General features: G+C 41.8%; 1 protein-coding gene across 2 annotated transcripts in view; it reads left to right on the forward strand.

The window, feature by feature from the left end:
- Positions 1-13,575: 13,575 nt before the first annotated feature.
- The window catches only part of LRP12 (LDL receptor related protein 12), an 85,459-nt gene continuing 79,563 nt past the window's right edge, over positions 13,576-19,471 (forward strand). Inside the window, exon 1 of one of the 2 annotated variants that reach the window (XM_079901895.1) lies at positions 13,576-14,020. In XM_079901895.1, coding sequence (XP_079758021.1) covers positions 13,942-14,020 — 79 coding nt within the window. In that variant the 5' untranslated portion in view covers positions 13,576-13,941. The remainder of the gene's footprint in view (positions 14,021-19,471) is intronic. The other variant, XM_079901896.1, reaches the window with a different exon arrangement.

Consider the following 19,471-nt stretch of genomic DNA (forward strand, 5'->3'; position numbering starts at 1 on the left):
GTTGAGAGTCCGCCTGCCGATGCAGGGGCCACGGGTTCGTGCCCCGGTCCGCGAAGATCCCACATGCCGCGGAGCGGCTGGGCCCGTGAGCCATGGCCGCTGAGCCTGCGCGTCCGGAGCCTGTGCTCCGCAACGGGAGAGGCCACAGCCGTGAGAGGCCCGTATACCACAAAAAAAAAAAAAAAAAAAAAAAAAAAAATCTGTTGATAGACTTCTCTGATCCTGAACATGCTCCTGCCACCTCCAGTACTTAGTGGCCTGCCATCTGGATTTTATCAGTTACAATCTTTTCTGCATGAATGGGCTCTTCTGAACATTTTGTTAATGGTACTCATTTCTGTCCTGAGGTCGGAGAGTTACTGGTTTGTTCAGGGAACAACCAGGTGGCCAGTGGGGCTGGCTGGAGCAGACTGAGCCAGGAAGACAATGGACGGAGATGAGGTCAAAGTGGTAACCAAGGGGCAGAGAGGGAAGATGCAGATCAAGAAGCAGGTTGTATAGCTTAAAGAACTTTAGCTTTTTCTTAGAGTGAGTTGGGAAGTCCTTGGACATTTTGGATGTAGGTCTAACATGATCTGACATGTTTTAAAAAATTCACTCTGGCTGCTGGTTGAAAATAAATCACCATTCAAAGTCATTTAATTTTTCTGTACCTCATGCGCAAAACCAGTAAGTTAGATAAGAGATCATTTTAGGTTGCATCAACTTTTTAAAATAATTAATAATTAATTAACTTTTGGCTGCATTGGGTTTTCATTGCTGCACGCGGGCTTTCTCTATTTGCGGCGAGCAGGAGCTACTCTTCTTTGCAGTGCGCGGGCTTCTCATTGCAGATGCTTCTCTTGTTGTGGAGCACGGGCTCTAGGCGCAGGGGCTTCAGTAATTGTGGTTCGGGGGCTCTAGAGAGCAAGCTCAGTAGTTGTGGCACACGGGCTTAGTTGCTCAGTGGCACGTGGGATCTTCCCAGACCAGGCCTCGAACCCGTGTCCCCTGCACTGGCGGGTGGATTCTTAACCACTGAGCCACCAGGGAAGTCCCTCAACTTTTAAGAAATCATAAAAATATGAGTGGAAAAGGATTTTTTTAAATCCTGACTTGAATTAAATGTTTTGTGATCGACAACAAACAATAAATCAATTGCTTAACTTGACACTATTTTTAAATAAGTACTTGGCAACAGTTAATTCATGATGATCTAGGCTGCTCATCAAAGTGCCCTTCACATTCTCAGATTCCCCTATTTGCCAGGACCTCACAGATATTTTCACATGTGCCCACTGAAACTTGGCTTGAAGAGCTCCTGAAAGGAAAAAATGGCAGAGATTCAGCAGATGCAAAATTTACTGTGACTCATATTTGGACGAAGCTAATCAAGTCTTGGCGTGAAAAACTGAAGTACAATGTTTTCAGATGTATTGTTTTCCTGATAACACTTTAAAAAATTCCAAATGCTACCTATCTAACCAGATGAAGCTACCTGAGATACTGAAGAGTTTTCTGAATTTGATTCTCAGTGTGAGAATAAGCTACGTATATTAGTCAGGGTTCTCCAGAGAAACAAAACCAATAGGATGGACAGATAGGTAGATAGATAAATATTTTAAAGAATTGTCTCATATGATTGTCGGGGGGTGGGGGGCTGATAAATCCAAAATCTGTAAAGTAGGTGGCCTGCAGTCTAGAAATTCAGGCAAGAGTTGATGTCACAGTCCAAATTGCACAGGGTAGCAGGATGAAAACTCAGGCAGAACTTCCATGTTGCAGTCTTGAGGAGACTTCCTTCTTCAGGAAACCTCGGTCTTTGCTCTTAAGGGCTTTAACTGATTGGACAATGCCCACTCATATTAGGGAAGATAATCTGCTTTATGCAAAGTCTACTGATATAATTGTTAATTACATACCAAAAATACCTTCCCAGCAAAATCTGGGCTGGTGTTTGACCAAACAAACCCCAAATTTGGCCCCATCACCCAGCCAAGTTGACACGTAACGTGAACCGTCATACCATGTTAACCTTCAGTTCAAAGACCCTTCACATGGGAGGGTCTCAGTAAATGCTGACCTGAATAATATTCATTTTCAACAGCACAGATTATCCCACTCATCTGAAAATTTGCAAGATATTCCAATTACATTGTTCTTTACTTTTCTCTTTTTGCTGGAAACAAAAGCAAGAGCTACAATTCAAAGTTCTATTATTAGACTCATGCCTGAGAGTAATCAGTAGTATTAATGAGGAAGGAAAGGACACATTTTCTTCTAATTCTCCATCCCTATAATGACAATATAAGTTATATTTGAGAACTGCTCAAGTGAAATCTCTAGATTAGGTTCATTTACTAAATGTGAAAAGTTACCTGATAATGAAGAAAAGTGTTCTACGTGACATCGGGTCTGCAATGTTAGAAGTGACTAAGTGTATTTTCATGGGACTTGAAGCCCTCTTCCCCTCACAGATGGAACCACTGGATTTCTACAAACTAGAGTTTCTTAGAAAAATCCTTTCTTAAGAGGAATTTAGGGAGTTGTATCCTAGCATCTTGGAGCACACCATTTGTCTACTTTGCTTCTATTAGGTCTCACCCTGTGCCCTGGTACTGAGAATCTCTCCTGCTCTAAAGCTGCAAATACACATCTTAAACATCCTGTTAATTCAATGCCGATTATATATTTTAGCCTAATTGGCATTCCAGTTAGATATCTTCCTGGGATCGAAGCACTGTCTTGCTCTAGTGAAGCTTCTTTTCTTTCCAGGGATGGGACACCCGCCTCTGGATTGAAGATAAATAGCTAAGGTGCGAGTTACCTGCTCAGGATTCACTACCTCCTCAAATTTTTCAGTCCCAACGGCTGGCCTCCAGTACCAGCTATGTGCTATCCATCTATAGAAATATTCTTTCTGCCTCAGCCCTTCCAGCTGAAGCTACTTTTCCAAGATACATTGCCTCTGTTGCTGTACCCTTCATATACCACGTCCTTCCCATGAGATTGGGCTTCCTTTCCAGAAGCCAATCCCTCTTTCCTCCCCCAGCTCCACCCAAGTTTGTCGGTCTACATCTAGATCCTCATTATTCTCAGGTTGCCTGTCCTCTAGCAGAATTTACAGAGTATTATCACCCTTGTATAAATGAGCCTGGGTTTTCTCACCTGTAAAACTAGGAGATTATACTAGAGATGACCCTTTCAGCTCTGACAGTCTTATGATTCTATAAATGCCTCTTTGATTTTTTATAAGTTTATTTATTTATTTGTTTTTAATTTTGGCTGTGTTGGGTCTTCGTTGCTGCACGCAGGCTTTCTCTAGCTGCAGCAAGCGGGGGCTACTCTTCGTTGCGGTGCACAGGCTTCTCATTGCGGTGGCTTCCCTTGTTGCAGAGCACAGGCTCTAGGTGCATGGGCTTCAGTAGCTGTGGCACGCAGGCTCAGTAGTTGTGGCGCACAGGCTTAGTTGCTCCGTGGCATGTGGGATCTTCCCGGACCAGGGCTTGAACCCGTGTTCCCTGCATTGGCAGATGGATTCTTAACCACTCCGCCACGAGGGAAGCCCCGCTGCTTTGATTTAATGGTCCTTGACAGCACCTCAGAGAAAATAAAATCACACCAGGCTCTAAGTAGATTATTTCTATTCCTACATATCTATGTCTAGTTCTTTCTTTTTCTCATGATCAATTTCTCACCATTTCTTTGGAGTAATGTTTCTATTTCTTAGAGAGTATTTTTCCTTAAATACTCTAGTTATTATCAGACCATTAAGGGATGTGTTAAAGATCTTCCATCTGCATTTCTTACAAAACATAAATTGAACTTAAATGGAAAGCACTGCTAATCTACTGCTTCCTGTCCCTCAGGAACTTGTTGGTAAGCTTTCTGGCTGGGACCCATACGTGCCTCTGGTACTGGGCCTTTGCTGGTGAGGAAATGTTTGGACTTGTCCACTTCTTCCTTTCTCTTTGTAAGAGAATATTTTTACACAGTGCATTTATTAGGAACCTTGTTACCCGAGGCTTAAATATAAGTAGAGGATTAGGAGCTTTTAATTAATTGACATAAGATACAAACATATCCATGAAAGCATAACACATTTTAATGATATACTGAGCAAAAGTTAATATAGTTTTCCATTACCTATCAGAACAGGCAAATCCTCTTGTCACTTATCTTTACTTTTAGAAACGAAGTTCATAACAATTAAAGTTTTCATTCACTGAGCTACTCTTTTTTTTCTCTAATCAAAAAATTCAGCAAAGACACTTTCAGGAAACATGGTATCTATATCATATGCATAAACTGAATCTTAAAAAATGATTAATGGGGTTGTTTCCCTTTCCTAAACAACTGAATTAAATTAAAAGCATGATCAAGCTACTGGGCTGTACAGAAGTCAGTCATTAATATTGTTGTAAAAAACTTCAATAGGAAACAGCTGATTCAGTGGACATGGAAATATGTCCTCTGCAGACTTGAACTTGTCTGTCCCCAACCACATTTGCAGTTATACCAATAGCTCCAAGCAAAAAAGTGACAGAGTAATTGGCATTAAACAAGATGAAGGATATGTGTGCCTTGGCTATTATGTTAGCAACTAAGTACCTTGAAATACTATCAGCCAAAAATATAATTTCCAAAAAGAACATCACTGACATAATAAATGTTTGTGACCTTTCAATCTTCTAAAGGTTTAGTATGGTTCTAGGAGGAAAAATTAGGCATGCTTGCACTGCCGTATCTTCTACTTTAAGCAGGGGTTGCTTTGCAGTAAGAGGTCACCTTAGAGGGGAATCAGGAAAACCTCCCTGGCCCCAGATCTCTCCCTCATCCACTGACATTCCAGCCCAAAACATCCACCAAAGCTGTTTAACATTTTCTCCCTGTCCTCCTGGGAGAGATACCATATCTGGCTTCAAGACTTATTTGCTTAAAAAGTTCTTTCCTGAGAATCACTTTTTTTTTTTTTTTTTTTTTTGCGGTACGCGGGCCTCTCACTGTTGTGGCCTCTCCCGTTGCGGAGCACAGGCTCCGGATGCGCAGGCTCAGCTGCCATGGCTCACGGGCCCAGCCGCTCCGCAGCATGTGGGATCTTCCCGGACCGGGGCACGAACCCGTGTCCCCTGCATTGGCAGGTGGACTCTCAACCACTGCGCCACCAGGCAAGCCCTGAGAATCACTTTTGATGGAGGAAAGCTGAGAGTCAGAAAACACGAACATGTCAGGAGTCTGAAGTTGGGAAAAGAGAATATAAGCAAGGGCTCAGGAGGGGAGAAGGGAAATTAAGAAAAGGAGTATTGGGTGGTGAAGACTAACTTTATAAACTTCAGTGTTTTGTGTCTAGGGTCCATGTGAACTTAGAAATTCTTAAGTTTGAATTCTAAATGGATAATGATTGGATAGAACAGACTGAGGAAATAACGATAAAATTCTTGAAGATACAGGAACAGAATATATAGATCACCAACAATTCAGCTTTGATCTAAATGAAAGGCTAAACAGATACCTGTAGAAATCTTTAGATAAGTACACTAGACTTTCTTGTAGCCAGTTATATCAGTTCCTCTTCACATCTTGGCCCTTTGTTACTTGAGCTTTCCTCAGCACTGACACTTTTTACCTCTCCTTTTGGCCTTTCACCTCTCCTTTCTTTGTAAAGTTCTCTGTGCTTGGTTTCTGTGACACCAGGCTTTTCTGCATTTCTTCCTACCCATTGGCCATTTCTTTTCGTTCTCCTATTGCTGGTTCCTCTACCACCGCTACTCTATGAACTACTGATGTCTTTCATATTCTCTAAGGGAAAATTCATCCTCTCCAAAAGTAGTCTTATCAATACCAGTAGTTTTCTATCTTGAGCCCATTTTTCTCCTCTGGGATACATGGTATTGGACTTCTCTATCTGAATGTGCTCCTCGAAGTTATACACACCTTTCCTCCCCACTTCACTCCCTTTCCCATATTCCATATCATAAGGAAAGGTATTACCATCCAATTGCTCAACTGAAATCTGGGGGTCATGGATTCTTACCTTCTGATCAACTGTTGATGGTGTTACCTACTCTCCATTCCTATTGCCACTAGGCACCCCTAAGTGCATCCTGTTCCTTGCTACTGCAATATCTTCCTGACAGGACTTCAAATCCCTTCCCCTCCCATTCCAGGCTCCATCATAGATGGAACAGGACTCCTTGCCTCACAATTCTTTCAAGGTTCTCCTGCATCTTACAGAATAAATTCTACACACATTTACGCATGTCATTTATTATGTAATTTAGGATTATATGTTTGTTTCCTCCCCACCTCAACACACGCACGCGCGACACACGCTACTTTTAAACCAGCAATACAAACTACTTTACGTTCCCAGAACACAACCTATTCTCCTTTCCTATTTCCACTTGATTTCTTTTGCCTGGAATGCTTTTCCATCACCCCTTGCCTGCCTCCTTTTTTATTGTCAATCTCCTACTTATGCTTTGTTTCTCAAATCAGATATTTTTCCTCTGTGAGGCCCTCTCTGATTCTCCCCTGTGGTTCTGGTGTGTCTTATGTGCATGTACCTGTGTCACGGCAGTTGTCATGTTTGTTCACTGAGCAGCCCCAGCATCTGGAAAAATGACTGGCACATAGTAGGCACTCAATAAATATTTGTTGAATGAATGAATATTGCTTATACTTATTGGTATATCTGTTTCCCTACTAGATTATTAGCTCCCTTGTATCTGTAATAACTGGTCTGACAGAGTAAGACCTCCACCTTAATCACTCAATCAAGTGATTGAGTCAGGTTATGTGAATTTCTACACTTTACAATCTTTAGCATACTTCAAGTATTCAAAAACATAAAGTGAATTATTACTAAAATCCCAACAACATTCTAGTTAATTTTGAGAGTATTTATTTTATTTTGCTGAACAACCAACTTTATCAAGTACATATAAATGGACAGAAGACAATATTGATAATAGCAAGTGATAAAAAAATAAAGATAATTCACTTTGGAATTTGGAAAGTACTCTTTGTACTTACATTATATTATGGGACTGACTGATGACCCAGAAATTCAAAATACATTAAACAAATCTTGAATTCATACTGGCCACCTGGGTTTCCTTCTTTGCCCTCTGATCCTGACTTCATACTGGACACTGATTTCATCACCTCTTAGACTGATATTAAGGAACAGTTTAACTTCATAGACAATGGAATTGGAATTTCTCTGCACACCTGAAGTAAGGCATTAGTTCACAGCTCTCTGAAGAAGAACGTTTTTAAAAGTCTTCTTTTCTAAGGGTTTCTACTAGGTTAGAGAACAAAGGGCCTGTTTATTTTAATAGTCAATAAAATTAGTGCCCAACTTACAGATCATATAAGGCCAGCTGAGGCCTAAAAGTCCAGTTAACCTATAGTATACTGGAAATATTAAACATTGGCAATAAAATTATAGAAAACTGGCTTCAACACCAGAATATATTTTTTAACCTCCTCATTAAGGTTTTTTAAACCTCATTAAGCAATATCTTTGAGTCTCAGCACACAAGCTTATATGGATCTCATCCTGCAAGTGAGGTTTATTGGCTCTTCCTAAAAGACCAAGAATTGATGGTTCACTCCATTTTTGCCTGAGCTCCAAAGCAAGCTGCCTTCTCTGCAGTCCACCTGGGCACTAATGACAGGACAAGCATGGGTCCTTTCTCCTCAATATGACACTGAACAAGAGCTTTGCTTCTCCTTTTCGCCCAGAGATCTATTTCATTTCTGAGCTCCCTATTCATTCACTCAACAAATGTGTCCTGAGCATCTACTGGGAGACAGGCCCCCTTCGAGGTGCTGAAGATACAGTGAACACAACAGATAAATGACCCTGTCTCACTGGAGCTTTCTCTCGTTTCCTTTATCCACCTCCCTCAGTGAAGATGAGAGAATCTGAATATGCTGGTTCTACTCTTCAGATGAGCAAATGTGCCAGTCCAGGGGCCATAGATGGGATTAGTAAATTCTCCCATCTTCAGAGGCTGTCCCAGGTCTCAATTCTGAGTTAACGAGCGGTACCCATTAAGTGGTTTGCCAGAACAGGTCTGAAACCTGTACTAGGAATCTCCTGAGGGAATAGGTCAATGGTTCTGATGAGGATGGATAACACTAAGAACAGACTTCTTGGAATACAGCATCCTCCCACATATCCTGGTCCCTGGAATACTGAAGGTTATTACCGCTGGGAATCTGATGCAGAGAGAGCACAGTCAGCACAGCTGCTCTGGGACTGTGTCCTTTTTCTCATTCACGGGCCAGCTAAAGCAGCTGTCATATAACTTGGTCTCTACCTGCCAATTGCCATTAATTGCCCTTAAGTCATACATTTAAAGAGTTAAGTAGTTTATACAATTTTATATATGTGAGTATTTCTAAATTGGGGTTTCCATCTCAGGAGTGTCTATACTTAAGCAGAGCTAGTCATAATGTGGAAAAAAGTTGTGGTGACTAGAGTTAACTGCCCTGGTGACCAGAACCAACTGACATAATGTTCTGAAGTGTTTAACTTTTTTCTTCAGTCACTTAATTCATTTTATGGAGTATGAGAATAAAATTTTTGTATTGAAATGCTTTTTGATACCGTTTCTTTCACATCCCCTGCTGTGCAAGTGAAGCAGTAGACTACAGACATCGAAAGGATTAGACTGTTCTTTTCCATCACAGCTGCCACATATTCAAAATGCAAACCTGCCTGGGTATTTCCAAGGAGAATATTCTTTTCATGATGACGCTGGAGTAATCTATTCTTTAGTAGAAATGACCTGTTTTCATGGCCTGATAACTGAGCAGTTTCATATGATTTGATGTATTCTTCGGGATCAGAAAAATCTGTCATAGATCTTCTCTGAAGATTAGGGCAATAAGCAACCTAAGATTCTCCGATCTTCAAAGGAAACTACAAATAATGACTACAAGGTCACTGAAAAAAAATTTTAGTTCAAGCAGCAAAAAACCAGACTTATATTTCATCTGATGCTTGCTTCATGTTTTCCAAAACTCAAGGAAATAAAACTTTAAAGATTGACTTTTCTTTTTAAAAAGAAATCTAAAAGAGGCTTATGTCTAACTTAAACCCAAATCAGGGGAGTATCGGCTACTTCTAGGAAAAAGGAAGACAGAAAAGTACTACTTACACTGCATTTTAAATTGTATGAGATTAGAGAATAAGGACTCTTTTGCTTATGTTATTTATATGTTTAATAATAGTAGCTGCCATTTATTGAGCACCTACTAAGTGCCTGGCATTGTATTAAGTACTTTACATGAAACGTGGTAGAATGATTAAAAGTGCGTGTTTGGCATCACACTGCCTGAGTTTAAATGCTGGCCATTTACTATTTGTGTGTTCTTGAGAAACCTACTGAACCTTTCTCTGTCTGTTCAGTTGAAACATGAGAAACCTACTGAACCTTTCTCTGTCTGTTCAGTTGAAACATGGAGGTAATAATTGTATCGACATCATAGGATTGTTTGAGAACTAAAGGCATAGCATACTGTAAGTACTCAATATATGTCAGCAATTATTATTATCTCATTTAAGGCATGCAGATAATTTAATGAGGCGCCCATATTTTCCCATTTTTTGGTGGCAATATGAAGCACGTAAGGTTAGGTTACTTGACCAGGGTTAACCACCTGGGTCAGGCTCCACTCTGTTGAATTCTCAAGGCCTATACGTTTAATAACTACAATATACTATATTGCCAAATAACACTGGGCACCTCAAATCCTTTTTGCACTTGGGCAGAGTACAAACAGTTAAGTTGTATATGCCTGAAATTAGCAATGTAAGAGTCCTTGGGTTGTCATCACAGTTGCTAAATTCACTTCTGATGGACTCGTAGAGAATAAGATTCCATCCCACAAGCATTTCCAGTTCATAATCTCAATCAATCATGGGAAGAACTTAAAAAACACAGTTATGTACATTTTGAAACCTAGCAGTTAAACAACAAAACACTCAGTGTATCTCTTTATAAAAGCCAATGTCTGTAGTTAATTCCCCTTTCCCTCCTTTTTTCTTGGTAGGTGCAACTGATTCATATGGCTACAAGAGACAAATGTTGTTGGCCCTGTAAATTCATGCATGCTGTACGATCAGGTTTTGCAGTTAAGAAGTTGAGTTCATGAAGGTCAATCTGTATGGACTGGGGATATTTAGTTTATAGCCAGGATTATGTTTTTGACTACTTGGTACAGTGCTGGGGTATGCTGTCAGAGCACAGAACATAATAAATAATAACCACAATAAATGTGCTAGGAAACTGGTATAGAAGTTGCCTAGATTGATGGATCTCATTTGCTACCCTCTATTATTCACCTCCAATGGAAATTACAATTTGCTTGTAAAGATCTCTCATTTATTTAACTTCAATCTTTAAAAAAAATTTTCTTTCCCTCTTAGTTATTTATATGTGTTTATCAAGTTTGTTTTTCTTTTTTAAAATAATATTCCTTTGAGGGGGAGTTAAAAGAGTCAGCTTTGCCTAGCAGCATGCCAAGTAGAAAAACCACTACCATCAATTTTCTTTCCAATAAAAGATGATGCTCAGTGGTAGACTTAAATTCCCATTCTAACCTCACTGGGAGTGGACGAGGTTCTCAAAGGCTACTAAATGGAGCAGGGTCTACACCAGGAAGGAAGGAATTTTTATTAGTAACAAGAGTGAAAATTAAACCATCATATATGGTGATAGCCAAATAGGGAGGAAAGAGAAGTGTAAAATCAAAACAAAAGGATTATTTAAGGGTACATCTCCATAAAGTGGAGGAGGGGGGGTGGCTCTTTTCCGAATATGTCAAGGGGAAAAGAAATAGTCCATGAACTTCTCCTCTCCCAAATGCATGTACCTGAGGAGTTTGAGAACCATTTGGAAACGGATTAAGAAGCAACTCAAGTAGTTACCTCATTCAATTTTTCTTAAACATTCTTTTTAAATGATTGACACAGCCCTTCAAGAATCTGCTGAAAATAACAAATCTTCTGCCTATAAAAATATGTGAGCACAAAATTTCATACAATTTCAGGATCCTTGAAACACATCTGTAGATCCAGGGACCCCGAGATTAAGAACCACATGAGCCTCAGGAGAATGCTTTATGCTTTATAGGGTATAGATCAGAACACTGGCCAGGTTAAATCAGCACTCCTACTGCAATAGAACTGTTAAAGACACTGACCACTTTATATAGCTTTATAAACTTCTAAATGCTTTCTCATATATGAGTTATTTGATATATTAGCCTAAGAGTAGACATCTAGGTACTCAGCTCAATAGATTAGGTAATAAAAAGGGTAATACTGAATACCTAATCTGTGCCCTGCTGCTTACCAATGTCTGATATTCTATTAGGATTAGATTTTGTATAAATAAAATGTTCCCTTATGAAACATAAATACCCTTGGTTGGTGAACACTGAAGCGCTCAGCTTCTAATACCTTAGAATGAATATTTATCAGGTTTTTTTCCAACAAGAAACAAAATACTTAGATTTTTGAAGGTGTTAAGATAGACACCTAGATGAACAGCTCTCAAAATTTTATCTGAGGACCCTGGGGAGGTACATGACATCCTCTCTTTGCCAATTATCAATACATATCTTTGTGAATCTGGATTTTCTTCATATACTTCAACCAACACCACATATTGTAACCGACTGGATGCAGAAGCAGATATGAGAATCCAACTGTCTTCTATTAAGCCAGACATTAAGATTTACAAAGATGAAAACAATGCCACACATTTCACTGTTTTTTTTTTGTTTTGGAAAATAGAGATAACCTGTAATGCATTTTTTTATTTTAAATAAATTTACACATATTTTAAAATTGTTTTAATTTCTAAATGATAAATATCAGTAGCTATGATTCACATAAACAAAAGCTCTTTGGAGTCCTCACCAAATTTTAAGTGTTTTTAAAGGGCCCCTGAGACCAAAAGGTTTGAGAACTCGGTAAGTCTCAGAAGACAGGTCTGGGTGGATGAGCAAGTGCAAGGGTGAGAGGGTTGTGAATACAAGAGTCAAGGGACAGAGGACAGCAATGTGCCTCTTGTCTTGGGACTGGTGTTCCTTGACTGGTACTAAAAGTGGAGAGAGGAAGATGCCGTGCAGTCTCTCTTCATTTTGTTTGTGACCTGTTCTAAACACAGTGGTCATGGCAGCGCAATTTCTGGAAACAGATCTCAAGAATCAAGCAAGTAGAATCTCAAATCCTAAAATTAGTACCGACAACTGTTGATTGTTAAATGAAGTACACTGAAGCTCCTCCTTTTTCTCCAGCGAGGGTACAAAACATTTTTGGAGCTCTCGATTTTGTTTGTTTTGCCAAATGATACAAGATTTGTTATTATTGGGTTTTGCATTGTTTGTTAATAATTTTTTCACCGTTTGCAATACCATTTCCTGGGGGAAAAATCTAAAAGGGGACAAATTGGTAGCGGATAGACGGAAAGACTAAATGTACCTTCAAAGAAATTCATCTTAAATTTTAATATTTACCTACTACGCACTAAGCATTGTGCTAGAGTACACTAGAGTAGAGAGGAAACAGCCTTGAATTTGGAATAAGAAAAATTGTTTCAAACTATTCATTTGTTACACTATCTTGGGTAATTTAACTTGTCTCGTTTTCTTATCTATAAAATATGGATAATAATATTTATCTCACAAGGTTGTTAGAGACGAAAAAGAGATAACCTGTGTCAATTGGACAGCATAGTGCATTGTAGGTCTTCCTTGAATAGCCCGGAGAGTGCATGTAAAGGTCAATGATAATCTAGTAGGGGAGATGAGACGTGTCGACAAACACTTTACAAATACAAGGCGGAAGATCTGACGTGCCAGTGTCACTACAATTGTATTTAGGAAGTGCTACGGAGAGGTAAGGGAAGGAGGAATCACACTTCTTGGGATGGAGAAAGATGTTTAGAGAAATCACGGGTCGCTGAGTGAACCCCTCTCTCACTTCCCGACCCCCGAGGTGTCTCCAGCCCCCCCGGGGGATGTCAGAGCCACCTCCACGCCAGACTGGAAGTGCTCCGCACTCCAACCTTGTCCGGCTCATCGCGGGCACCTTGAGGGTGGGCGTCCAGCCCCAGCTCCCCAGCAGGCATTCCCAGCGACCAGCGGCCGGGGTCTCGGCACTAACCTGCGCCCACCCACTCCGAGCTCCGCGCGGGTTAAGTGGAGGAAGGGAGGAAGGGGTAGGGGAGAGTAACTCCCAAGTTCCCAGCCTCCGAACACCCACTCTCCTCGCTCGCGCAGCCACTCTCCGCCACCCAACACGTCCTCATACAACCCGCAGGGGCAGCCCCGAGACCGCTGACTGCAGCGAAGCGCCGAAGCCGACCCCCACTCCCCAGCCCGGGGGAACCCATCGACCCGCGTTCTCTCGCTCGCTCATCTATTGGCACTGCCTTGCTCCTCCGGCCTCTGTCACGGGGAAAGCGGCCCTGAGACTTAGAAAGTCCAGCGGAGCGCGGGGTGGGAACCAAGGCAGGCGGGCCAGGGGATTGCCGATCGCACGGATGGGCGCGGGTGCCGGCTAGCGCTGTCTGGCGGGTGGCGGCGCCGACTAGCCTATGCGGCGCGTGGCTGGAGCCGCGCGTCCGCCGCCCCCTCACCTCGTACCGGCGCTGGCTACCCCGGCTCCCGGGAGAGCCGTCCCGTGGAGGACTCTCGCGCCGCCCCGGGTGGGAGCCGGCGAGCTGCTGAGGGGGGTCCGGAGGGAGGCAGAAAGAGGGAGGGAGCGCGCGCGGGCGGCGGCGGCGACGGCGGCCCCTCCCCCTCCTGCCGCCGCGGAGAGCGCAGGGAGCAGCCGGGGGCTCGGTGGCGGCGGCGTCTGGCCCCAGCTCCTCCTCCGCCTCCGCCTCCACCTCCGCCTCCTCCATCTCCTTCTCGCTCGCTCCATCTGCCGTGGTTATGGCCCGTCGCTGGAGCACAAAAGAGTCTCCGCGGTGGAGGTCTGCGCTGGTCTTGCTTTTCTTCGCCGGGGTGTACGGTAAGTGTCCTGGACCTCGCGCCCCGCTGACTGAACAAAGCTGGGGCGACCCCGGGCCCCGAGGCCTCCAGGACAGGGGGCTCCCCGAGGAACGGCAGAGACCCCGGCCGCCGGCGGGACAAAGACCCGGCGAGGGTTGGATGTAGCGGACGGGGTGTCCACACACGAAGATGCTTTGGTCCATTCGTCTGTCTCCAGACCCTCGGGGTTTTGGTGGGTGTTTGGGCGTCCCGGACCCGGGGAGCCCCCTGGGAGCTAGAGGGTGGCGGATGGACTTCCCGACCTGGGCTGGAGGGCCACGGTGGCCGGCTGGTTCCTCGGGGACTCGTAGCCCCTTGAATAACACACACACACAAAGATGTAGGACTGTGGGAGAAAGAAAGGGAGGTCGCCCCCCGCCGCTGGCCGGGACCGTCCTGCCACCCCCAACCCCCCCACCCTGGGCCAGGAAGTTCACTCCTCAGTGGAATTCACACCGCACCGATCCCTCACCTTCCCCACTCCCTGGCAAAGCAGCCCGCTGTTTTCTTCCCATCCCTGCACTTCGGGGGCTCTGCTGATCCCGGGCATGCAGGATCCTGCCCCTTGCTCTGGAGCAGCACGCGGGAGAAGGCCAGAAAATAGTTTCCAGCCCCACCTCAGTCTCTCCCTCTTAGGGCGTACATGTCTGCCCTGACTCCCAGTTCGTTTGGCATTTCATCCATCATTGTCCGCTAATGTTGTCACTGTTGCTTTATTCCAGTCTGTGGGTTGTATTACATATATTCCTTTGAGGTTAAGAGATGGCTGAGGCTATGAGTAAGGACCAAGCTTTACGTAGTACACAGGGGTCAGAACAAGAGCTAAACGGAATTAATTGGAAAGAACATTCATTGCTTGAGAGACTTTGAGTTCCACTTCTGGCTTGACTGTTTTTAGTCATCAGTTTAAAACATTGTATAGTTGTTTCAGAGAACACAGTTAACCTTTACTTTTGGGAGTGGTGCTTTGATTTCTTCAGAAGAAAATAATTAGAAGTTATCATTCTTTGGTAAATTTTACTTCTGAAAAGTCTAAGTCATTTGCCACAAACACTTAATTCCACTAATGGTGGTGGGGATGAAGTTCAGTCAACATGTAATCTACGAGCAAGTATTATCTCTTTTGAAAGCATTTATCTATGGAATTGAATGTCACGGTAACTTTTAAAACCTGAGAAATTACACGAAATGAAGAATTTAATGAACTGAGATCGATATTTACTGCCAACCAAGAAATAGTAGTTTTTCTGTGTGGTTCAGAATGTATTGCTCCCTGACCTGATTAATATATTTTTATTTTTGTTTGGGAGGAGTTGGTCCACATTTGATGTGGTAATTGCCAGTGGTGTGCTTATTTGAACAGAAAACCCAGTGCATGACTTCTGATTGTTAGTTGCATCAAGTGGCTGTGATCCCTACTTGCTTGGTGACTTGTGGGTTTGGGTCTGCACCAGAGATCAATAAGCTATTATGTGTTTCTTCTAGCCTGAAGGTGGGTGTAGCTCTGCTCTAGGTTTGGTGTAATGGCCCAGGAGAGAGCAGAAAGCTAGAGGCATCTTTAATCTAGGGTGATTAAGGGTGTCCAGCTTTGTCCTCTACTATAATCAGAGTTGAGTCTTAGTGATGTGTGATCAGATTGGATAAATAAACAGGTTCTTTTAGCTCTGCTTTCATTAAGAGCTATGTCATTAGTGTTTGAACTAAAATTCTTTTTGCCTCTAGGGATAAGAGGCTGTGAACCCCCGAATTTGTCCTGGTGCATCCTTTTGTACTTGTACACAAAATGACTTTCTGGTAGATGTTTATCAGATATTTATGTTTTGGGAATTTGTGTTTAGTGAGGAATTGTTAGTAGGCAAAGACTGAAGCTCCTTTTTCCAACAGTGTGGGGTCACATTATAAAACTAGCAAGTGATTATGCTAAGGGTTGATATCTCAAGCCACACAGCAAGTTTTAAAGTATAAAGAAAACGGAGGTAGTGAGCCAGGCGGGACACTAAACTGTGAGCAGAGATTAAAGGAACCCTTCGCTCTGCATTTGGGGAAATTCTCTTTATTGCTGCACTTTTTGTCCTCTTCTGTCCTGTGTGGATTTATATTAGAGAAGAAGCAGCTATAATAATAGTGTGTGTGTGGCGGGGGTGTGTGTGCTTTCATAACAATAGTGGGGTTGTTTTACTTGAATATGCAGTAGTTGTGATGAGTGGATGCGTCCTGAGAAGTACCCATCACCTGTTCTGAGCCTTTAGAAAAACTATACACTGTAATTTATGAAACTGTCCCTTATACAGCAAAATGTGTGTTTTTTTCAAAGTGGCTTCAAAACTAATGAGAAACCTTTGTTAATGCAACTGAATATTCAGAGTAACCCTTAACTTAGACCCAGTGAAAAAAATGCAGGTTGATTGGCTGATATTTGGGCAGTTCCAATACCAACCCTTCACAGAGTGACTCTTTCTTATCTATTAAACTGTAATATTAAATGGCTCCAGGTTGTGCCTTGAATCTTTGAAACATTTCAAATACCTTAAAAGTAATCTTTTTATTTTGGTGCTTAGTTTCTTCACATGACCATTTTAGTGGACTGTGTGACTAATAAATGTGACTGTTTTAGTGGAATAGTATGACTGTTTTACTTCCAAGTTACTTTTCTGAATGCCAAAGCCTTATTTGAAACTCTAGATTATGATATGGAATACAGTTAATGTTTTCTAGGAGTAGTTGTTCAAAGACCAACAATTATCTTTCAGGAGCTGCTGTAGCTTAACTGCACCGAATGTTCCTGAGAGTTAGGAGAAGGTAAAGGTTGACCTCTGCCATTGGAAGTTTGAAGGGATAAGAACAGTTAGTGGGGGCAGCTGTGACCTTGCTGGCATGTGTTAGGCCTGCTGTAAGAGGAGAAGGTGCTTCTTCATATCTCACACGGGGATATCTGGCTGTTAAAATGTGTGGAGGTTTTCCAAACCATCTCCTCGTCAGTAGAAGCTGTTAGTCTTGCTCACCTCCCAAGCCATAATTTGATAATTATGGCAGTTCCATTGCTTTATCCTTTTCCACTCTGTTTGTCTCCCAAATCAGTGTTTTCTAATCTTTTTTATTTTTATTTATTGATTTATTTATTTTGCGGTACGCTGGCCTCTCACTGCTGTGGCCTCTCCCGTTGCGGAGCACAGGCTCCGGACGAAAGCGCAGGCTCAGCGGCCAAGGCTCACGGGCCCAGCCGCTCCGCGGCATGTGGGATCTTCCCGGACCGGGGCACGAACCCGTGTCCCCTGCATCGGCAGCCGGCCTCTCAACCACTGCGTCACCAGGGAAGCCCTCAAATCTTTTTTAGAAGATTAAAATACCTAGAATACATTTTATATTACTCCCAGTATACAGAACAAAACAAAATTCATGAAATAATCCTTGCTGGTACTACCTGTGATGTACTCTGATGTTTTTTAACCTATTTCACCTCCCTTCTCTCCTGCTTCCTTTCTTCGTGTACTGGTTTGGACTCAATAAAGTAATTTTGGACCCACTTATAGAATACAGTTGTTAGTTTGTAAAAGCACTGCCCTAGATGAAGCCTTAAAATGTAATTTTAAATGTTTGTTGTATTTGTGTATCATTTTACAGCAGCCTTGAAGAGTTGTAGGTGGTAAAGTCTTCGGTTACTTGCTGCTAGAGCTTTTGGGAGCAGTAAGAACTCTCCCTGACATGTACTGACTGAACTTATGACAAAAATGTATCTTTAAAGTGGTTTTCAGCTTATTATAGTCAAAAATTCTTTCTGTACACACTGCTGTTCTAGATGTTGTGGAAGCATAGCGTGTTCTTTTTACTCTTGCATCTTATGTCTAATGAGTGAGTCTTTCTCTGTGAATTTTATGGAACTTTCAGCAGGATTTTATAAATTTCCAGTTTAAGGATAGGCTAGAAGTTCCAATTTTAGAAAGGTTGTAGAAATAACTAGAACATGAGAAAAAAAATCTAAACCAGCTTCCAATTACTTCTAAAAAAGTCAGCCTTGATTACATAAAATATGTTGAGTAAAACTGAATTAATTGCTTAATATAAACCCTTCCTTGGGTTTAGAATCTAAATTATATCCATATCGTAGGGAGAATATAAAGGCATGCAGCACATTCCACAAAATTCTAGGCGGTTACCAGGCAGAAAGTATTAAATGACCACTCTCAGAGGGGTACCTGTGTTCCAGGGAGAATGTGGAGGAGATCTGAATGATGTATGGTAAGTGATTTAGAACGTTCCTAGAAAGTATAATCTCTGAAGAAAACATAAAAATGATGTCAGGCTGAAAAGTGAGCAGCAGTTTAAAAATATGTTTGGGAAAAAAGGACTTAATTTTTGTGGTTAGAAAATTTAAAGCTTATCAAGAAATTAAGGCAACAATGAGAACTTTTTGTTTTTCTGATGTGAGGCGTTTTTGTATTTGGAGGGTTTTTGTTGTGTTTTTTTTACATCTTATCAATGAAATTACAGTTTAAAGAATGAAAGGTAAAAAGGAGGTAAATACCTTTAATATAGGTGAGATGTATGTAGATTTAAGCAAATAGAAAATGTTTTATTTCAGAATTTCGGAATGAGTACTAATCCTGTTCCTGCTACAGGTCTTTATAGGTAAATGAAGGTTGTTCTAAACTTAGGAATTGAGGTTGAATTAATGATTTCTAATTTCTCAGGTTATCTTTCCCTCCCATTTCTTGGTTTCTCTTCATTTTCTCCTCACTCCACCCTGTCCTTTGTGGGAGGGGTGAGTAAGATGTATACTACTTATTCTCCATTTTCTAAGGTGTAGGATTGGATTAGATCCTACAAATACAAGTTACCAATTTGTCTGTTCAGATGCATGTCATTAGTCCTTTTAAGTAGATGCAACAGTAGATGTGTATATAGATAGATAGGTCTGTCTGCCTGTCTATCTATCTCTAGTTTCAATATGAAATTAGCTTAGGGAATTCTGTCTAAACTATAGAAGGAAGGGAAGGAAACTAACATTTACTCAATTAAGTTCAGATACTGTGGTTGGTCTTCATTCATAGTCTGTTAATATTCATTAGGTCTTATTTAGAAATCCTACAAGGTATTTATTCCTTTTTTTATGGAAGAGAAAAATTGAAGCTCAGAGAAGTTGTCACTTATCTAAGATCAAAGCACTAGGAAGTAGTACAGCCAGGACCACAACCTAATCCTGTCTCTCTCTTCACTCTTTCATTCATTTAGCAAATATTTGTCGAGCGCTTGCTTACGTCTGGCACTATGTAAGGCACGACAGCCTGGTGGAGGTGGTTTCTGCCCTCGTGAAACTTCCAGTCTAGTGAATAACTTGTAGTAAGTGCTTTAACAAAAAACAAACAGGAGACAGCAAAGTGAATACCAGGCACAGAGTAGTTAGAGGAAGCCTTCCTTGTAGAGGAGAATGAAA

This window comes from Stenella coeruleoalba, assembly GCF_951394435.1.
Source record: "Stenella coeruleoalba genome assembly, chromosome: 17".
Classification (NCBI taxonomy): Eukaryota; Metazoa; Chordata; class Mammalia; order Artiodactyla; family Delphinidae; genus Stenella; species Stenella coeruleoalba.